This window comes from Pelophylax lessonae (assembly GCF_965119305.1).
Source record: "Pelophylax lessonae genome assembly, chromosome: 8".
Classification (NCBI taxonomy): domain Eukaryota; kingdom Metazoa; phylum Chordata; class Amphibia; order Anura; family Ranidae; genus Pelophylax; species Pelophylax lessonae.
This window is the reverse complement of record NC_138775.1, coordinates 230,033,362-230,056,945: the sequence shown is the minus strand read 5'-3', so window position 1 is coordinate 230,056,945 and position 23,584 is coordinate 230,033,362. Positions and strand designations below refer to the sequence as shown.

At 40.6% G+C, this 23,584-nt stretch overlaps 1 protein-coding gene across 1 annotated transcript in view; it reads left to right on the top strand.

The window, feature by feature from the left end:
- The window catches only part of BRINP2 (BMP/retinoic acid inducible neural specific 2), a 444,253-nt gene extending 425,232 nt beyond the window's left edge, over positions 1–19,021 (top strand). Inside the window, exon 7 of the mRNA XM_082264973.1 lies at positions 17,090–19,021. Coding sequence (XP_082121099.1) covers positions 17,090–18,203 — 1,114 coding nt within the window. The 3' untranslated portion in view covers positions 18,204–19,021. The remainder of the gene's footprint in view (positions 1–17,089) is intronic.
- Positions 19,022–23,584: the final 4,563 nt, after the last annotated feature.

The window sequence follows — 23,584 nt, the reverse complement described above, 5'->3', positions numbered from 1 at the left end:
GTATACAGTTGGTTTGGGCTGCTCATTCACAAGAATTACGTATATATATATATATATATATATATATATATATATATGTATATATACACGTATATATATATATATATATATATATTTACATAAAAAGTACAGTAAAACTGCAGGAAAGGGCACTGGGGGGCAATGTAATGTGAATTTTTTTTATTTTGAATGGTATCAGTGTGTTTGGTGTGTTTTACATTTGAATTTGCCGCCGGTTTCACCCCCCGGCGGACGTCACGTCGCTGGAGACGGAAGCCGGGGCTCGCAGACGATCGTGAGGAAGCTCCGCCGCTGCATACCGCCCGCATTCTTCGCTGGATCCCGGAGAAAAGGTAAGTAAAACCTCTTCCAGGATCCAGCGATCTTCCTAGCGCTACCCCGAGTGTGGCTCGGGGTTACCGCTTTTGGCTCTAAAATCTAACCCCGAGTCACGCTCGGAAATACCGCTAGGAAGGTTAAAAGAGAAGCATGGGATTTTTTAAAACTTTAGAATCATACTTACCTAGGTGGATGCAGCATCGATCCCTGCAGGGTCTGAGGTGGAGAACCGAGCGACCAAACTCCGCAGATCGCTCGGTTCTCAGAGCTTCCTGAGTAGAGAGCTGGTGACAGTCAGGCTCTGGAAGAGGCAGAAGCAGCCGACTCACTGAGAGGCTGAGCTGGGTGTCAGCTGGGTGTCGGTGCAGACATGTGGGAGGATCTCGACCATATGGTTGTGATCTTTCCCGAGCCTGGACTGGCTCTGTGATGTCAGACGACAGGGGGCTTCAGCCGCTGTCTGCTGAAAACGGGTCACAGGAGTGCAGAAGGGATCGCACTCCTTTGATCCACAGGAGAAGTACAGACAAACGAGCTTTGGCTGTACCTCTTTTCTTTTAAGCTTTTACAACAAAAAAATACTGGAAGTTGATTGGTTTCTGTACAGAGCTGCACCGGATTTTGCACTATTAAGTTTTGATAAATCTACCTCAATGTTTAATTGCCATTATCCCTTCTATTTATGTACAAAAAGCATACCAGTGTATTTACTTTAAAAAAGAAAATCATGTAAGTACCTAGCAAATATGAAAATAAATTTCTCCTCTAAATTGGGATTTTAAGGGCAATTAGACAGAAGAATAAAATAATTCATATTTATTTGGGAAAAGCAGATAAATTCAGGACATACATAGTGTCCACATTAACATATAAAGACAGAGACAACATAGTCATAAATACAGCAATACATTGAATTGGTCACCCCTAGAAGCAACAGGCACCCTAGTACAATTTAACCATTGTTAGGACCACACCGGTCCTCATGCGGAGGGAATATCCAACGCGTTTTGAATAGTTAATGAACTTTCAGTTCTATTCTTCTTCAGGGATACTATCCCCACCTCTGAAATACAATAGATTACATATAATTCATGTATCATGCATTATTTCACAAAGAGAGTCACCCCACATACAAAATAACACAACTACTGACCACATGTTTATACATTTTCATATGGTCCCATAGGAGTGCCCCATTGTATTTCACCCACGCAGTCAGGGAAGGGGAATCAGAAATGCCACTTCTAGAGAAGATTCCTGTACCTCTACAGATTATCATATTCCCATAAAGGATTTGGACGGTGCCCTTATTAGGAAGTTATAAAAAACAAAAAAAATAAAAAAAATGACAATAAGATAGCAGTGAGGAGGGTAATGCAAATAATTTGAATGCCTCATATAAAGAAAACATCCCTATTTTACAAAGAAAAAGGAAGGGGGAGGGAGAGGGAATGAGGCAGCAGGACCAACCCCACAAACACACTTACAATAGTAAAGGTCCAACAGTGGGGAGGACAAATAATGAAGACCACATCCGTCTTGAAAATTCCAATATTAGATGGACAAGGGACCTCTCAATGTATTGCCATCAAAGTAAAACAAGGATAGACCAATGGAGCCACAAAGCAGCCTCCATACTGCCTCACAGCAAGAGAGAGAACGATGCACCTCCTCTCGCTGTGAGGCATTCAGGGAAATGGTGCCGCATGCGGCCCTCAGCGTCCTCATATAGGGTGCATGCGCAGTGCGGCACATCATGGATCACGCCCCTACATCCCCACCTCCAGAAAAGCGTAGACTGACGGCGCCTGTAGAAGGGAGGCGGCGCAACAGGCAGTCACACCGCCATCCCCCAGAGGCTCCCTCCCAGTGTAGGAGGGTCTTAGGAGGACTAATGACACAGAAATGCACGGACACCATCAGGTGAAAAATTCCCCCAAGGTTCCAAATGTATCAAGGCCCCCAAAGGGGCCTACTTGTGCCGGACAGAGGTACAGGAAGATTGGTGGCAAAGAAGAACATGCAGAGCCTAGATATATATATATGGTGGGCACCGGGGATGACAATATGTGACAATATAAACAACATTTTTCACAATGCATCACATGTACAACATCATTGACAATTACATAAATGCAATGCGGTATAATATATTTAGAATTTTAAAAAATTATTGAATAACCCCCGTAGGTACACAAGTGTTTAATTGCATCAGAAAAAAAAAAAGTCTGCAGAAGGGACACAGACAAGGAGGGATAAACAGTGAACAGCAGGATTAACCAGTTTTTTTGCAGAATACAGAAAACGAATGCTCTAGTGGCAAAGTGAGTATGCACACATTGTATTATAGCATGTGTCGACAGTTTAGAATTATTTGTGTGTCATGACACTAAAGAACATCACCATGTGTCAACTAAATGGGCCACAGCACACAATTCCATAGCAATGTTTATAAAACTACAAGAAAACTAAAACAATTCCATAACTGTCCTTATTCCAGATGGTCCCCCATATACATGTGGACCCATTGGAAGTTCGTAAGGCATCCTGATACATTTTCCTATGCCAGGGTTTTTTTAGTAGCACATGTTGTTTTGTGCTTGTTCATGCTTTGGACTATTTTAAAGGACATCTGTTCATAAAGGAATATCAAGGCTGCCATTGCACATTGCATTACAAACCTGAAAATAGTCCAAAGCCCCGTACACACGTACCGATCGTCGGCCGACCGATCGGCCGTCTTTTGTCCAGGGATGTCCTGTCCGCTGAAAAGTGCCAAAAGACTTCACACGAATTTTGTCGGCCAACAACAGCCGACTGCAGAAGTGATGTCATGTGATGGTTAACTTTCCCTGTGTTTTTTCTTCTCTGAGCATGCCCAGTCTTGCAAATCTGCTGATTGTCGGCCGAATTCTGTACTGACTGGCGAACAATCGGCCGTTCTGGTGTCGGCATACAAAAATTTTAATGCCTGCACAACAGATTCTGTTCAGCCGAAAATGCGCTGTCGGCTGTCGGAAGCATCATACTAACAAGCCTACAATCGGCCGATCGGTCATCGGCCGAATATTTACGGCCGACAATCGGTACGTGTGTACGGGCCTTTAGTCCCCTCCCCAAAAAAGAACAGCTAGCACAGTCAGACTGAAGTCAGAACTTCTGATCTGCATACTGTTATCAAAGTGTCTGGATCAACATGACAGCCTGGCAAGTAGCAACCCACATCATTTTTCTTTCTAATAGTTTTTATTAAAGTTTCATAAAAGTAGGTACACAAGGACATAACAAGAACAATATTGGAATATTTTCTGAAGTACACTACATCATTGGGTAGAAATTAACCTGAACCAGAACAGTTACAACACAAGCTACACCTACGCCAGGACAGTATATGGTGGATGCGGCAACCTACTCGCCCAGACACCCCTTGGGAGCAAACTGTGTCAGTGGGCCATAGGCATCACAGCCGACTCCTATTATCTTCTTTTCAAGTGATTTTTATTAAGTCAACAAGATATATGCGAATAGTTTGGTTCCTGTAGCTTAACCTGCCGCATCATTTTTCAATACAAATTTTCTTTAAAAGAGAAATGCGGGAATTGTTTTTTTTTTGTTCTTGCAAAATCATACTTACCTAGCTGGATGCTCCATCTGTCTCCCGCCATCTCTAACACTGAGAACTGAGTGATTAAAGCTGATCAGTTCTCACAGCTCTGTGAGTAGAAAGCTGGTGACTGTCAGTCAGCAGCTCTCTTCTCTGCTCCTCCACGCTCACTGGAGCACTGGGCTGTTGAGGGGGCGGGAGCTGAGCCAGGTGCCAGTCCAGGCATGTGGGCATATCCTTACCACGACCATATGGTCACCATCTTGCCCGAGCTTGGATCGGCTCTGTGATGTCAGCAGACAGTGGACTTCAGCCCACTGTCTGCTGAAAATGGGTCACAGGAGTGCAGAACAAATCCACAGGAGAAATACAGTCAAACGAGATTTGGCTGTACTTCTCCTTTAATATGCGTTTAAGTTTTATTCTAGTATTTCTTTTTTAAAGGAAACCTTTCCATTCAAGAAAATTTTGTAAAGCAGCAAAGGTGGTCCTCCGTTGTCTGCACATTTTCAAGCCCCTTGGGTGCATTTAAAGTCTACTTTCTGTTCTTAGTAATGGGTTTTCAAGCATGATGGCCAAACTTAATAAATGAAGGAGTAGGGGATTAGAGGGTTGGTCCAGCCTTTTACTTTGATGGGATAAGGCCAGATTTGTTTTCATCACAGTGGCTGGGGTCTCAGGGGGCCTGTTGGGCTTAAGCTGGCCATACACTGATCGAAATTTGGCTGAATCAGCAGGGACTGGACACATTGCAGATAGTGTGTAGCCATCCCCACTTGACAATAGTCAATTATGGGACTGAATTCTGTCAAAGGGACATGCTAGAAAACTTTTGACAATCAGTCGCTGAAGCCACTGATTAGTGCATTCCTACAGCGGCAGGACCCAGTGTTGGAGGAGTGGATTCCTTCTTGGCCAAATTAAAAAAAAAAACTGACAGTGTATGGTCAGCTTTAAAATTGAATTAGCTCATGCCTGATTTTAAGCTCCAAAAGTGCTTCCAACACAGATGTTAGCAAATAATATTTGCTTTGTTTACCTTCTGTTGGTAGGAATCACTACAGAATGCAATGGGTCTACCTTGTGTGTGCTGAATTGACGCAGCCAGAGGAGTAACTTTAAGGCTACTCTAACATATACAGGATTCTATTGGTATAGTTCATAGAATGTATAGACTAAGTAATAGCATGCAATGTCAAGCTGCAGCTTCCAAAGCCGGCAGAATAATTGCATGCATAAGGAAGGGGATATATTCTAGAGATAAAGCTATAACCCTGCCACTTTATAAAACCTTGGTCCGGCCACATCTGGAGTATTCTGTCAAGTTCTGGTTCGCCAATCCTCAGAAGGGATGTGCTGGAACTGAAGAGAGTCCAAAAAAGGGCAACTAAACTAATTTAGGGGATTAGAGGACCTAATTATGAGGAGTGATATTTAGTCTCAAGGAGTCTAAGAGGACGCGTGGCCACACAATGAGATTAGAGGAGAGGCAGTTTAACCTTAAGCTGCGTAAGGGGTTTTTCACTGTAAGGGCGGTAAGATTGTGGAACTCTCTTTCACAATTGGTGGTAACTGCAGGGAGTATAGCTACTTTTAAAAGACTCTTGGACATGCATCTCAAAGCTCACAACATTCAGGGTTATGGGAAATAAATATCTCACCGACACACACACACCTGCACAGGTTGAACTGGATGGACTGTTGTTTTTATTCAACCTCAACTACTATGTAACTATGTATTTTTGTAACTTTATTGGCTTAAAGATTAGGGAATGACATTATGAAAAGAATCTAATGTACAAAAGGAATGAATACATATTTTCTCTTTGCAAATATAATTAAAAATTATTTTTATATTCTTTTATTAGATAAGTGCATCATTCATTAGGACTATTGCAAAGTCTTACAAAAATGTCATGCTTTTATTAGAACTAGAAGTCATTGCAGTTTGATATCTTTGGTCTGTGGACATCTTTACGCCTGGGTTCACCAATTGGCGAATGAAGGTCATATACAGACATAAAGGGGTTGTGGGTGTCTCAGAGTGTCCTTGCTGATTATAACTTTTATTATATGTTATCATATTCTTAACAGTATCTAGCTTTTAATCCTGTATTTATACGATGTGTTCAGTTGAAAAACAATAATTCACATGGGCCATAAAGTATATGGTTATAAATTGTCATGCCATTTATCTTGGCATTTATATGGGCCATATATATGACTTTGCAAGAGTTGGAATTAATTGTATTTATAAGGAACATATCATAAAACCTCTCCCCTGACCATAGTTGCATTGTAATATAATTTTAGAAGTTCCAAACTAATAATACTTCAAGGAAGATCAAAAATAGTCAATAAAATTATCAATATTATTGCACCTTTGTACTTCCCCTCTTCTGTTGTTCCAAAGGTCGGACTTTAGGGTCATAGGCGTGCGCACAGGGTGTGCCAGGTGTGCCTGGGCACACCCTAATCACCCCTTGTGGTGCAGATTCCCCTAGTTTAGACCCCTGATATTTCACCAAAGCTCCCTAACTGGGCTAAAAAAAAAAAAAAATTGTAAAAAAAGAATAAAAAATAACAATAAAACTACAGACACTGATCTCTAACCTACTGACACCATCAGTATATACACATGGATACGTGTTTGAGCTTTGGGGTGCACACCCTAATGCAATAGGCTGCACACACCTATGTTTAGGGTCCTGACTTCTGCTGCCATATATCTGTCCTTGACAGAGATGTATGGAATCTTCACTACAGACTATCTGCCTCAATTATTTTTCTTTAAAGCTGTCTTACAACCACCAGAGCCTCACTTTTGCTCATTTAAGATTTACCTGCTCATGTCTGAATCTAATTGGTGTTGGAGTTTTCAAAGACTTGGGACATTCTTGGGAACCATTAGGTTCAATAGGATGCAGCAATTGAATAGTGGATGCTGTGAAAATATAAAGGAACCCAGGGAATGGATATCCAGGGGAAGGAGGAAAAGGAGGGGGGATGAGGTAGGAGAATAAGTAAGGAAGGGAAGGGGGAAAGAAATGGAGGGTGAGGAGGTGGACCACCTTTTAATAGCTACGGCAGCTGTGAAGACCCAGACACTGAAGTACTGCTGAGCTCTGACAACTACAGTTCATGTGAGATATAAGAATTTATCGGGTGGTTTAAAGTTGAACTACTGGGCAAACAGTTAAATACATGAATGAAATACATACAGTATGTTACCTTCAATAAGGTATAAGGTATCTGTATTTGTAACTATCCAGTCTTGCAATTTACATAGCTCTGCCACACAGCAATGTCCCATCTGGTAGAAGAGGAGACCAGGTTTTTTTCTGTTACAGCTTCACCTTCACCTACAGATTTGCCCTTACCCTCCCCATGACCGGACAGTGAAAGGAGAAGCAGCACACCTAATTGGCACTCTGTGCTGATTCTTTTTTTCTCTGTCTGAGTTATGTTGTACAGTAAACTAAAAGAGGCTAGTTTATTTTTTTCTGTCTGTGTATCATTGGGAGAATTTCCCTTGGCTTTCTGTCCCAGAGACACAACAAAGTGGAAGTGAAGCAATGGGATGATGTGTTGGCAGTTGGTGGGTTCTTTTGTTTCAGTGGGTCGGCAGGCATTAGGAATTATGATTGACGTGGATCTGCATCGCTTGATGACATGATTGACGATGAAGGTACATCATGGGACATTTCTTTTTTTTTTTTTTTTGGCAATGTACCCCTTACTCCTTTATATATTTGAGTTCCCCCCCCCCCTTTGTTAAAGGGGGCTTCCGGATTCCATTTTATTTGCAAACAAAATTAAGCTGCTGGGGAACTATCATTTTGCTGCCACACACTGTTTACTTTGTAAATGTTATATTTTCTGTAGTGGGTAGTATACATCACACAGGTGCACCATTTCGCAGGCAGGATCAGGGCATCACCCAACCATGGTATTCAAAGGAATTTAGCATTTTTAATGTTGCCTTTTTGAGCTTTACTAAAATTGCTGCTTCCCACCCAAAATAAAATTTTGCTTTGATGCATGTTCACCAGGGCAGTGCCCAGCCCCTCATGCCATTTGTGTGATAATCCCTCAGCCTTTAACCTAGAAAATAGCCATTATTTATTTATTTATTTATTTTTTAACATTTGGCTCCCATTGACTTTGTTAATATGGTTCAGCACTAGAGCTTTAATATGTTCACTGAATATGTCGCAAAACTTGACATGGGGTCCTCACCCTTCCTGTCTAGGTTTTACCAAGAGTTTGTCATCTACTAGAAACTAAAATTACAGTTTTTTTCCTAAACTAACCCTTAAAGAGGATAATAAAGTTTGATGTTGCTGCTGTATTCATGTGTAACAGCAGATACTTGCGTCAAAAGCAGAAGTTACTGTACGCCTGTTACCTTGCAATCTTCCCACAAAGAAGGAAAAATCATCTAAATTCCTGGAACTATGTGCTTTTTTTGCATGTAGGATATAAATATGGAATCAACAGGGTGTCAAAGGTTATTATAAAAGAGAACTCATTTAACTATAGTTGGGGGCTACTTATCAGCTGGTGCTGAGTCAATCAACACTTTGTATGCACGCTGCATATTTCGAGTACTGTGCATAACACACTGTTCAAGACAAAGCAAGACTACAGTCTGATTGAAGCAACCTGTTGAAAATCAGTTTTCTGTTTATAGTTTGCCTTGCAGGGTCCTATATTCTCCCTGGGTTTATGTACTAGGATGCTGGAAGCTGATGTAGACAAAAGCATTTCTCTGTATGATCCCTAAACACATACTTCATGTTTTGGTGAAAACACGGCATGCATACTGTATAGGCTTCGTATTATGTGATGTTTAGATGCTGTTAAAAAAGCAAACTCATTTGTAAGTTTACAAATATGATACGTGTGGGTGTGTGAATATATAGGAAGACAGATAGATATTTTTTTTACCTGTCAGCAGCTGTTTTATTTTTACTTTTTTTGGTATATTTGTTAAAGTGACAGTCACTTTAAAGTGTATGTCAAAGCAACACGTTCATATTCCCCCATGTTTTATCCCGTTACCTACCTACTGCTGTATGTATATATGAGGCTTCAAAATAAGGTGGTTATAGCAGGAACGTGGCTGCAGCTACAGCCATGGTCCTGGTACTATTCCTTTCAGACAGCAATTATTTATAAAGTAAAAGCGATCCGAGCAGCTATGCAGCCACTTGATCACTTTTACAGCTGGCTGAAGGGGATTCCCCCTCCTCCTCCCACCACTCACCACATTTCCCGGAGTCTTCCATCCCACCGGGGACCCATCGGACACATTGTAAAGAGTAGAAGGAACAGAAGTTCCTTCCCCTCTTCTGTAAAGTCAAAAACTGGAAGTGACAAGGATTTTGTCACTTCCGGTTTCAGCTTGTTTGTTTACAAGCTGTTACCGGCTTGTAAAGCAGCCAATCAAACCATTCTCTCATAGATCCCAGATCTCTCCTTAAGGAGGACCTGTCAAGGCCCATGCTGTCACAACGGATGTAGTTCATCCCTTGTAATAACAATAAAGTTGCTAAAAAAGAAATGAATAAAGGTACAGTGTAAAAAAAAAAAAAATGAAACGATGAAAAAAAAAAATTACATCTATCAGCCCCCCCCCCCTCATTTATGCACAAATGCAAAGGCCCATGTAGGTCCTGCACGCATATGTAAACTTCAATCGCACCACAAATGGGAAATAGTGCCGTAAATGTCACAGTAAGAGCAATAATTCTAGCACCAGACCTCCTGTGTAACTCTAAACTGGTAACCTGTAAAGACTTTTAAAGAGTAGCCTATGGATAATTTAAAATACCATAGTTTGTTGCCATGTCACTGACATGTGCAATTTTAACCACTTCAGTTCCAGAAGGTTTTACCCCCTTCCTGACCAGAGCACTTTTTGCTATTTGGCACTGTGCTGCTTTAACTGGTAATTGTGTGGTCATGCAACGCTGTACCCAAATGAAATTTGCATCCCATTTTGCATTTTTTTCCCCACAAATTGAGCTTTCTTTTGGTGGTATTTGATCACCACTGGGATTTAAATTTTTTTGCAATATAAATGAAAAAAAGACTGACATTTTAAAACAAATGGTATTTTTTACTTTAAATGATATTTTTAAATTTTATAATAGACCCAATTTTTCTCATACATATAGGCCAAAATGTATTCAGCCACATGTCTTGGGTAAAATGTAATAAGCATATACTTATTGGTTTGCACAAAAGTTATAGCGTCTACAAACTATACTTCATTTACTTGAATTCACACAGCTTATAGTTTATGACTGCCTATCTCATTTCTTGGGGTGCTAAAATGACAGGGCAGTACATACCCCCACCACTCTCCCTCCCACCCTAACTGTAAACATCCCCTATGATAGCAATAGGTAGTGACAGGTACCCTTTTTTGAAAAATGTAGGGTCTATTAGACTCTAGATCTCTCCTCTGCCCCTAAAACATCTGACCCCACCAAGATCGGTGTGATAAGATTCTTTACCCGATTTCCCAATGGCGCTGTTTATATCTGTTGCAACTGAAGTCATGAAATGCCCAGAGTTTCCGGGTTCTGGTCTCCGATCAGCTCTATGGTCTGCTGACGGAGCCATTGGCTGCATTCTTGGGTTCCTCGTGGGACAGGAGAGCCCAAGAAAACCATGGAAGGCGGGGGGGTGGGGGGGGACGGACAGAGGGTTGGGGGGGGGGAGTCCCCTCTCACTGCTTGTAAAAGCAGTGTAGCCACTAATTAGCTGCTAGAAATGCTTTTACATGAAAGCCAACTGTTGCCTGAAAACAATAATACCAAGATGATGTCTAAACCTGCATGCATCATTCCGGTATAACCACTCAAACTCCAGCAACATACCAGTATGTTGCTGGTCCTTGTTGGGCATATATTGTAATGTTCTTTTTTTTTCATGCAACCTGTGGGCTGAACAAAAATAGAGAACCTAACAGATTCCTCCATTCACATTGATCGATCGGTGGTATGCCCACCATTAAAACACCACCCTCTTTCCACCCACTTCTAATGATGGGCATACATGCACTGTTCTATTTTTGGGGGCTGAATAAAAAAAAAAAGAACCAAACCGATTTCTTCATTCACATTGATCGATGTGGATAAAGAAATCTCTGCCAAGAAAGTGAATTAAAATATATGCCAAAGCATAGGGGATATCCGCCCTCTGTGTCCACCCCATCCCCTATGTTTCAGCATATATGCTTTTTTTTCTGCAGTGGTGAAATCACCTCCTACAGTGCTGGAGTCACAGATTTATGTATCGTGAGAGCAAACCCTGTTGCTGTCAAAATAAACAAAAATCAGTGCTGCAGCTGAATGGCGTACCTGCAAAGCAAACAGCAGTTAACGACAAAATACAGTAGCAATAAAACATTAACTCAATAAAACACCCTTTTTTAATTGTAATCTGTGCCAAAATAGAGTAAAAAAATATATGGAGAAGCATAGGGGCAATATGCCCCTATGCTTCGCCATATACGCTCTTTTATTTTAGCTGTGGTGGTGAAATAACCTCCTGCAGTGATGGAGTAGCTGATTTTATGTATTGTGAGAGCAAACCCTGTTGCTGTCAAAGAAAACAAATCAGTGCTGCAGCTAAATTGCGTACCTGCAAAGCAAACAATGGTTAACAATAACATTTTTAAGTTCTTTATCAACAAGGTCAACAAGAGACTGCATATGCATCTAAAATGCATGTACTGAACTTGACATGCATTTCAGATGCTTTATATTGATAGCAATTTAATTCAATATTAGTATGGAACGTGCTTAAATAAGAAAAACTGCCTTTTTAAAAATCCAACCCAACCTGAAAGCAAAAATGCTCTTTAACCTATCCAATCAGTCTGTATTGATGTTAACAAGATTGTTTTCAATGTACTTCAAATTTGTGCTTTAAACACATTTCAAGCGATTTATATAAATAAACCTGTACACAAGCCCTAAATGCCAATTCACACCTAGGCACTGGTAAAGCTCACAACTAGGGATGGGCCGAATGACACCCTGTTCGGTTTGCACCAGTACTTTGGAACATCGCGAAAGTTCGGAACCGAATGATGAAAGTGCAAATTTGGTTATGGGGGTCTATAAACCATTCTGTCCGTAAAGTAAAAATGGACATTTACCTCATTCACACTGACTGAACTATCACTGGATTCACACTAACTTGACACTAAAGTAAAAATGAATGGTCGCACTACATTCACATTGACTGAACTATCACTAGATTCACACTAAACTGATATTCTACACTGACAATAGAATCAGAATAGCACACTATAGCACACTAACTCTCTAGTAGCACTGAACAGAGCCCTGTTCTATCTCTCTCCACACTGATATCACAGTGAAAATAGCCACTATTGAAAGAATACTTATATAGTGTAGGGTGGGACTAAGAGCAATGTGTCATGATTGTATAGAGTCATCATTACTTTCTCCAATCATGGCTCTGACAGTGCTATGTGCCCTGATTGGGCAAAGCTTTAATTGCTCAGCCAATCAGGGCTTCCAATGCACTTTGCGATGGCACAGTGCGTTGTGGTCATTTGGGGGGCAGAACAAAAATTTGAACTCCCTGATAATTCGGGTGTTCTTCAAACAGCCAATGTTCGGCCAGAACTCATGCTCGAGCCAAACCATTCACCCATCCCTACTGTGAACTGTGAGATGCATTGACATGCAATGTCCATTTTTTGATGTGTTGCTGTGCATTTTATGACCTATCAATAACAATGGCAGCACATAAAAACTCGTGATTGTTGAGAACGTACATAATAACATATGAAAACATGCACAGAAAGGTGTAAACCAAACCCTGAAGGCTGGAAGCACCTTTAACCAGTGCAAGAAGGCTGAGCCTGAAATTAAGAGTTGACCAAAAATGGTTTATCGCATGCAGTTTAAAAAAGTTACCAGTCTTTTGAGACATGTCAAGCTTGTAAAGGTCTTATAAAGATAGCTATAAAACATCATAGAAAGATCTACCATATAAAATAATGATGCAAAACGTAGACTATTATTGTATAATTACTACAAGGCCAAGCACGGCTGGTTGCAAGGTAGTGAGTTAAAGGTAGTTATTAAAACTTTATCACTCCCTCTTGGGGATGTAAAACATAAAGAAAAGACAGCAGTGATTGTCACATGACCTTCAAATGTCTAGCAGTATACAGTATATGCTTTCTATGTAAGAGTATGCAATTGTATAATTTAGTTCCCAATTAACACCTTACCACCAAGATTTAGATTTTATCTTGGCCTTAGCTCTGCATTTTAAGCATTAAAAAGCTGAGCATATAAAAACCATTGTAAACAGACCATTTACCCCCTCCAAAAGTGTACTGCCTATATACACTATATTGTCAAAAGTTTTGGGAAGCCTGCCTTTACATACACATGAACTTTAATGGCATCCCAGTCTTAGTCCATATGGTTCAAAATGGAGTTGGCCTACCCTTTGCAGCTATACCAGATTCAACTCTTCTGGGAAGGTTGTCCACAAGGTTTAGGAGTTGTCTATGGAAATGTTTGACCATTATTCCAAAAGCCCATTTGTGAGGTCAGGCACTGATGTTGGACGAGAAGGCCTGGCTTGCAGTCTACACTCTAATTCATTTAAAAGGTGTTCTGTCAGGTTGAGGTGAGGACTCTGTGCAGGCCAGTCAAGTTCCTGCACCCCAAACTCGCTCATCAACGTCTTTATGGACTTTGCTTTGCGCACTGGTGCGCAGTCATGTTGGAATTGGAAGGCCATCCCCAAACTGTTCCCACAAAGTTGGGAGCATGAAATTGTCCAAAATGTCTTGGTATGCTTATGCCTTAAGAGTTCCCTTCACTGGAACTAAGAGGAGAAGCCCAATCCATGAAAAACAACCCCACACCATTTACAAAAAACGTCACCCAACTGCCCCCCCCCCCCCCCCCAGGTCACTATCATTGCTTTCATAGAAGTCAAATGATAGAGAGCCCTTCTGCTTGCATTAAAGTGGGAGTAAACTCCCATGGATGATTCTTACCTATAGGTAAGCCTATAATAAGTTTTACCTATAGATACAGTAAATATCTCCTAAATGTGCACCGTTTAGGGGATATTTACTTGAGCAGTCATGGTGGAACAGGGAGGGGCCATCCCCAAACTGTTCCCACAAAGTTGGGAGCAAAAAATTATCTAAAATGTCTTGGTATGCTGATGCCTTACAAGTTCCCTTCACTGGAGCCAAGGGGCCAAGTCCAACCCCTGAAAAACAACCCCACACCATAATCCCCCCTCCGCCAAATGATTTGGACCAGCTGCAAAGGATGGACCAACTCAATATTGAACCCTACGGACTAGGACTGGGATGTCATTAAAGTTCATGCGTGTGTTACATAGTTACATAGTTAGTCAGGTTGAAAAAAGACACAAGTCCATCCGGTTCGACAAAAAAAAAAAAAAAACATTATTGAAAACCCAACCATACAATCCCATATACACAATCCTATACGCGCTGTTGATCCAGAGGAGCAAAGCATGATCCAATTTGCTACAGTAGGGGAATAAAAATTCCTTCCTAATCCCCCAAGAGGCAATCGGATATTCCCTGGATCAACTTTACCTAAAAAAAATGTTAGTACCCATTTATATTTTGTACACCTAGGAAAGAATCCAGGCCTTTTTTAAAGCAATTTAGTGAGCTAGCCAGAACCACCTCTGGAGGGAGTCTATTCCACATCTCAGTTCCTCTAATCTTTTCTCATAGCCGAGCTCCTCCATGCCTCTTATCAGTTTGGATGCCCTTCTCTGCACTTTCTCCAGTTCCCCAATATCCTTTTTAAAAACTGGTGCCCAAAACTGAACTGCATATTCCAGATGAGGTCTTACTAATGATTTGTATAGGGGAAAAATTATATCTCTCTCTCTCTCTGGAGTCCATGCCTCTGTTAATACAAGAAAGGACTTTGCTTGCTTTGGAAACCGCAGCTTGGCATTGCATGCTATTATTAAGCTTATGATCTATCAAAACACCCAAATCCTTCTCCGCTATGGATTCCCCCAGTTCTACTCCACCTAATATGTATGATGCATGCATATTCTTAGCCCCCAAGTGCATAACTTTACATTTATCAACATTAAACCTCATTTGCCACATAGTTGCCCAATGAAACAGTGCATTGAGGTCAGCTTGTAAGTTGGAGACATCCTATAAAGAAGTTATTCCACTGCAAAGCTTGATGTCATCTGCAAAGACCGAAATGCTACTTTTAATCCCAGACCCTATATAATTTATAAAGATATTAAAAAGTAAGGGTCCCAACACTGAACCTTGGGATACACCACTGATAACTTTAAACCATTCAGAGTAAGAATCATTAACCAATACTCTCTGAATTCTATCTTTTAGCCAATTATCTATCCAATTACAAACCAATCTTTCCAAGCCATTAGACTTTACCTTACACATTAGCTGTGTGTGGGGAACTGTGTCAAACGCTTTGGCAAAATCCAAGTATATAATAAACAAGCAAAAAATTGGGGGAGCAAACCCTGAACATGTATATCTAAAGCCGGTGCAGCTATGGACCAAGCAACATGTATATTAAAAAAGAATAGCGCAACCATGCAAAAGAAATGACTATCAAATATGGAGACAATCCATAAATAAAAATGGGGATTTAGTTCCACCATATGGCCATATCGTGCTCAAGCCCACCACTGCGTCAAAGTACCCAGTGGTGTCAAAGGACGCAGTGGTGGGCTTGAGCACGATATGGCCATATGGTGGAACTAAATCCCCATTTTATTTATGGATTGTCTCCATATTTGATAGTCATTTCTTTTGCATGGTTGCGCTATTCTTTTTTAATAAAAAAATCCAAGTATACCGTGTCCACAGCCACCCCTCTGTCCAAGGTTTTACTTACCTCCTAAAGGCAGGTGTCCCAATACTTCTGATATATATATAGCTAAAAAAAAGGTCATGGGCTGGGGACAATATGCTAATTACACTAATTGTATTGTATGTAAGCAGGTCGGTTAGGTCGCAGTAAGGAGAAAATGGGTAGGATTAATCTTGAAATAAACATGAGAGTGTATTATCTGGGAGACATTGGCAACAAATTAGGCACAATGCAGGATTTACCTTGCAGCAAACATTAGAAATTTGGCAGCCAGGAGGATCCAATGGTGTAAACATTGTATGACAACTTTACAGTGTTGGAGCATCTTTACAAACTGACCCTTCCCCTGGAAAATATCCTCCCTCTCTGCTGTTCTTTCTGTCCCTCAGAACTTTCCAATTGGCGGCACCCATGGACTGTCTGCCACCCCATTATCCCACCCCCAAACTGGGTGCCTATGAAGTTGTTGCACTTCAATTAAAGTGGTAGTAAACTCTATAATAAGGCTTACCTGTAGGTACTGTCAATATCTCCTAAACTTGCACAGTTTAGGAGACATTCAAAGTGCATGCAGCCAATGACATCATCGGTGCATGCACTCTGAAGGTCCAGCTTACAGTCCCGGACCTTCAGAGCCCATGCTGTAAACGACGGCTCACATGCGTCATCCTGTCCCCGGCCTCTCATGTAGCCTGAGGCCACAAACCCAGAAGGAAGACCGTAGGAAGATGTCAGCCGTCTTAGTGACATCTTGGCGATGTAGGACTTAGTTCTAAGGTAAGTCTATCATAATATGACATTGCCTTGCAGGAAATTTTTTTTATTTTTTTTAACCACCTGCGGTTTACTACCGCTATAATATAAATGGGATTACCTGCATGCGGATGCATGGAACACCTGTGCATCCCCATGACGGAAATATGGCCCTCCACAGACATTTTTATTGAATCAAAGCGCAAATTACAATGTACAGTAATCCATAGCATCTAATCAAAACTGATATTTCACCTTTCTAACCTTATTTAACTGAAATGTGATTGGGATGATTGATTGATTAATTAATTGATTGATAATGGGGTACTGTGTTTTTACATCTTTCCTTTTTTTGCACTGCTTTACTGAATATCCATATATATCTAATATGTAGTAATATTATATTATATAATAGTTTTAGGTTTAAGTGAATAATATTTTTTTTCTCTTGTTTTTCCTGCAGATCTGTATCTTATTGGTGGCATCGGATTCAGTCTCTTCTGTACTGTAGTGCCTCTCTTGTGCCAGGCACATTTCTAGAGGCCTCTCACAGTTGTACCTGCACTTTCCAGCATCCCAACTGCCAGGTGAACATACCTTGCATACAGGGACCAGGTCCCTTGTGTTCCCTCTGTTCAACAGTACTTCATGCCCAGTGTGCCAGCTGCAACCCTGGATACACTCTCTCAGCTCAAGGCCTGTGTGTGCCTTCAGTGCCTGAGTCCTCAGAACCTTACCTTGGGACAGAAGGTAGCCTTCAGGACTTGGAGGTGAAATACTTGCTCCTAAAGCAGGATGGACGTTTGAGAGCCCCAGCATTCTTTATTTCTGGAGATTTACGGCTTGGCATGTGGTTTCAGATGGGAGGCAGGAAGCGTATGCTGCTTACCTGCAAGAGCAACAAGCACTGGCCAAGGCAGTTGCATATGCTACTAGGACTTTCAATGCGCCTCTGTCTTGCTGGGAATGGGACCAGAGATCCACAAGTAACAGTGTATGTTAACCCCTTTGGAGGAAGCCACTCAGAAAGCTGGCTATTGCCTGCCGGGGAACAAGGTTATCCAAGTTGGGAGAAAACTTGGGACATGGAAGGAGGAGACCGCTGCCAGAACTGGACTTTGATATTAGGTCATCGGTGGCGGTCATTTTTTGAGACTGTACATTTTTACATGAGGAGCAATCCTCTTGAGGAAGAGGGAGAAGAAGATTCAGCAGAATGGACTGACAAACAGACTTTGGATGACAAATTGGGAGACCCTGAGTATGTCCGTATTGATGGTCTTCATGCTTTTGGGTATAGCGTACCCTTTGATCCAGAAGCAATCAGGGGCTTGGCTCAAAAACTTGAGCAGCCTGGATCCAGAGAAGGAGCACTCATGGAAATGCAAGAGTTGAGGAAACGAGTCAATTTCCTTTCCCCACCTGGTGCCCGTAAGTTGGATCTGTTTAGCTGCTTACTACGACACCGGCTGAAAATGAGCAGCAATGAGGTGGGAAGAATACATGCCCAGCTTTCTGTGTTCAGCAGTCAGCTTCCTAATGGCTCTACGTATGAGACAACGAAGCTCTGCAGCTAGAAGTTCCTACCAGTTCATTCTTTAGCTCCTTTGATACATAACAAAGGCCTAATCAGGCTTGAGAATCATGTACAGTGTCTTCCTTTTGTGAAGTCTGTTCTTACCACTTCAGTAGTCCTTGGCTCTGCACTATCTTTGTGCTAGAGCGGCAGAGTCCCAAAATGGTCACATTTGCCAAACAAAAGGATGCAATGGAAAAGAAATATTATATGTTAATATAGTCAATGCTTTCTAAATTTAATTGTGCAACCTAAATGATGTGCAGCCTTCAGTGACATGTTGATGAATGTCATTGTTTATGCAGTCTCTTCTGGCAAGCCAAGAGTGCCCAAGCTGGAGACAAAGCTGTGAATTCCAAAGAACTATGGGAACTCGAAAAGACATCACAGCTTAAGCCATATTAAGAGGAACCTCCCAATGACAACACGTTTCCTTGTCTTTTAATATGGAAAGACAGTCGAAGAATTGGCCGTATAATGTGGCAAGATGAGCCAAGGGGGGGAAAAACCTAACTAGAGAAAAATAAACATGTAGAAACAGGATTATTTTAAAGTGTCAAATTTAAATGTACATGGGCGTTCAAAATTCTATAGAACTGGGTATTTATCTGTTCCACTGTTAGTTTACCTAGCAGTATACCTATCCAACTATCTCCTAAAGCCTTATTATTGTCACCAGTGACACATGCGAGGGTGCGTGTCATCTGGTACAAAGGGGGTTAATGGAGCTTGTAAAAGGTCGTAATTTTAAATTTGCAAAAACTGGCAAAAAAAAGCACAAGACAAAAAAAATAATAATAATACAAGACTTTCCAGTGACCAGTGTGTGTTGATGTTTTGAATAAGTACACATTCTGCGGTTGTCTGTGGACACAGGGTTTAGTGCGTGTTTACAAATACCCAGGTCTTTTGTGTGTATGGGCTTAAGACAACACGAGAAGGCATCCTTCTAGTCCCCGATGCAATTTAGTAATATTTAATCTGTATGGAAACCTGGTAATGAATGCAGAGCTGTACCAGGGAAGCAAGCTCATTGAGCAACTGTCTCGAGAATAAAGCCTATGTTAAAATAAGTGTCTGTAAGCCTAGCAGAGATAATATGGCTTCTTCAAGGTCAGACGAGCTGGTATTGGCATATAGTAAATACTTTCTATTAATGGACACAGGTTGAACTAATTATGCACTGTTGAGCATGACAAAAGATTATTGGTTATTTTCTAAGCCATTCGGCACGAAAACTCCCATTTCTTTGAATGTGCCATGAGGTGATTTATAACCTACCTGTGGCCATGTGTTTTCAGATATTTGTATCTCAAAGAGGGCTCAATAAAGACTAGAAAGCTTTGTAGATCTTTCTGTATTACAGCATCAATTTACCTACTCTCTTCTTCATTCTTGGTCTTTATTTAAATATAAGGCCCTGAGGAGTAATTAATTTTCATCCAAGATACTTTTCCTTCTTTTCTTCCCAGATACTTTCCAAAAGGTTTGTCAATTTTATAACGAGCAACTCCACTCAAAAAGGGTTTTTATTCTGGAAGGAGAGGGCTCGAACCTCTGCTGGTCCAGGCACCCGGCAGGCCCATGCCCCAGAAAGACCATTATAGGTGCAGTTTTTAGGTCTGCCGCTGACCTATGGATTTGGGGTAGATTTGCTTTTTTAAAGAAGTACCTATTGATTTCCATTTCTTGAATCAGCTTCTTCCCCTTTCCTATAATAAAGACTGTGGGTATGTCTAACACACACGCACACACACTTAACATTTTCCATGTTTAATCTTCAAAAGGCTTATCTCTATCCTTGCCAATTAAATAGAGCTTTGTGAACCATTGGTATGTCTGTATGAAAACAATGCTTTCCCATATTTACTGCAGAAAAGGTTTGCAGGGATTGCTTCATATTTAGGATAAGGGTGCAGTGTTGGGTTAAGTTGGAAAGTGTTCATTTTGGTGTGCTGTTGACCTAGAAAATTGGGGAACCTACACTAATTGTTGGGCATTACTGGTGACCCAACCAACTATAATGATATCCTGGCTTCTGAACAAGAATCTCAGACAAATGAGAGCAGATCAGAATTTTGTCTACACATAGAGATACAAATAATTTGCTTTTGATTGGAAACAACTAAACCAGCAATGTATCGGACTGTAATTTTAGGCATTAAACCAACTTACAAAGTCCTGGTAAGATCATGTGCACTATAAAGGGGATGCAAACCTCAAAACTAACCTCAAAACTAAAATCACATGCAAGCTTTGACATGTTAATGTAATTTCAAAAGTCATTAGCATTTTTTTAAATCAGCATTTTTTAAATCAGCAGTTTTCATAAAAATACCTGCTGATCCTGCCATGAAGGTCCTTGTTTAGGCACTTCCAATTATAGGATGACAACACTCGTCTTAAGGAGGTTCCTTTGCGCTACCATGTAGTCAGCAGCTGCTTACATCAGATAAATGTGTCTCCACATTGCAGCAATAAAATAAATAAAAGAGAGATGCAGCGCTTTTGCTGAAATAAACCTCAATGTGTACAATAGGTCCCGATAAAAATAGCAAACAGACATAAAGCTTAATCCTTGTGTGTGCACATCAATTAAAGTAATAAAATATATGTATATCAATACATCTGAATGCAAATCAGGTAGTGCACAAATACGAATGTGGTAATCATAATCACTCCCGGGCCGGCCGAGACACGGGGGGCTGACGTTACGCAAACTTCTCCCTACACGTTGCGTCACTCCACATGTGACTTCATTAGAGGTCCCCCATGTCAGCCCCCGTGTCTTGGACGGACTGGGAGTGCATTTGTAGAGTACCTGTCGGACTTGGAGCAGGCCATTATGATTGTATATGTGAGTGATGCTATTTTTTTCTTAATAGATTTTTACGGTTTTACACGATGGGAGATCTTTCTGTTTATTTATGGTGATACATGGGAGGAAAAGTGGAGAGGAATTTTGGAGGAGACCACAAATGGATGGATCAGTTTTGCTGACAGCCCAGAGGGTTGTTGTGCTGACAGGCTTGAGTGATCTATACGAGAGTGTAGATCCCATCCTTGAAGTGAGCTGCCATCCACATATTAGGAATCACTGCATGTGGTGGAGAGTGATAATCACGGGATTCAAAAAGGAAGAAAAGTTACTGTTTTAAAAAGATTATTATTATTTACATTCTTGCAAAGAGCATAGGAATTTCTTTGGGACTTAAATTATCTTTAAAACACTGTTTCACCTTTGATTAGTTATACATTTTTATGAATTTCCATGTTAGCATGCACTACCTGATTTGCATTCACGTGTATTGATATATATATATATTTATTTATTTATTTATTTATTTATTTTTTATTACTTTAATTGATGTGCACACACAAGGATTACATTTTATGTTTGCTTGCTTTCTTTTATTGGAAACTTTTGTACACATTTAGGTTTATTTCAGCAAAAGTGCTGCATCTCTCTTATATTTATTTAACACTCTGTCCTGGTCCTTTATTTATTTTTATGCATTGTCATCCTGTTCCTTTGGAGACTACATGAAATCAATAGCAGCCATTTCAGCACACATTATAATAGCATGATCCACTATTGTCACCATGAGGAAACCCATCCTGAGAAATACAAAGCAGCCATCGCTGGAGTGCATGTAGACCGGAAGCGGCTTTGAAAAGCCTACAGTAGACTAGAAGCACTGAGATGTAACAGAGGATGAAAAAAAATAAAAAAAAGGTTAAAACAATGTTTTAGAAATATTAAGAAAAAAATAGAAATTGTTTAAGCCATAATGTGTTTAAGCAAATTAATTGTCATTCTGTTAAAGAATAATTTCACCTTTTGAGAAAAATAAATAAATGCACATATTGTGTAGAAAAAATGTGCATTAATTATTTTTTTTCTGCAGAAGCCTGGAAAGTGTTGTACCCATGATCAGTAGATCAGAGGTGCAATGTCAGGCTTCTGCAGACAAGCCCTGCAGCTTTCAGCCTGTACCTCCACACTGGCTGTCAAATTGAAAACTGAAGGGCTTGTGAATGAACTACTAGGTCACTCATCAGCGCCCTTGCAGTTCATTCAGAACTACAAGCCATGTGCCGTGGTGGATGCCAGTACTTGTAGGTCATTCATTCATGGGAAACTGTGAATGAGTGACGCGACTGTGTGGGTGGAGCCCCGCACGGCCTAAAGATTTTTGAATTGTGACAGTGGGTGCGGGCAAAAGAACTCCCGCCCACTGTCACACTGAGGGGGATTAGGGGAAGAGGCGGCAGGATCTGGAACATGTTACATGCCCCACCTTAAATACTGGTGGAACATGCAACATGTTCCAAAAGGTGAACTTATCCTTTAGGGATTAGAATTATTTTAAGAGGCATGGTTTTAAAGAAGTGAATCTGCCATTCACCAAATATTCAATGCAGCTGAATTTTCCATGTGCATGTTTTTAGATGACAGTAAATAATTCAACAACAGTAAATGTTTGGTAAAAGTCACATTCACTGCTTTAAAATACCGCTAATTGTTTGGCAAATAATCTGTTTAAATACTTAATTTTTTTTAAACATCAAAGGTTGATAGTCATTTCCATAATGGTTTCCATTACTGTACATTTTATACTCTGAGCAATGCTGTGTCACTTTTATAAGGTTTCTTTGTTACTCCTGGTTTCATCACTGGAAGCCTGGCAAGACAAGATAAGTGACTTAGAATGTGAACTGTCACCTTAACATCTGCTGTAGAAATGCAGATATAAATATCAGCAAAAACAAAAAAGAAGGTAAGTGGTCATAGCAGATTTTTTAACTGCATGTCCTTAGTTTACAAGCAAAAAATTGGGGGAGCAAACCCTGAACATGTATTTCTAAAGCTGGTGCAGCTATGAACCAAGCGACATGCATATTAAAAAAGAATAGCGCACACATGCAAAAGAAATGACTATCAAATGTCCTTAGTTTGCCATGATGGGACTTTTGCCCTAAATCATCAATCCGACAATACACTACCACTTTACTATCCCACTTGGATTACCATGGATGTATATTTTAAGCATTGCTACCAGGAACAACAACAATCTCCTTTAAAAGAAGTGTAGTGCTCACCCCCAAAGGGGCCCACTGAATAATCCCAAGGTTCTTTCCCAAATGAGTGTATTTGCAGCCAGGCACACAGTCTCAGTCACTCTTCTGGCTCAATGAATGGTCTAGGGGTATCTTTTTTCTGATGCTTTATTAAAATTGAACTAGGATAGGTGCAGGGTAACTGTGGGATACCCCTGTGGGTCAAAGTAGTAACTTGAGAACACTTGTCTCTTTCTCAAAGATTCCTCATTAAGTCCATGCAGCAGCAAATAATGGACTGAAATACACAGAGACTCTGTA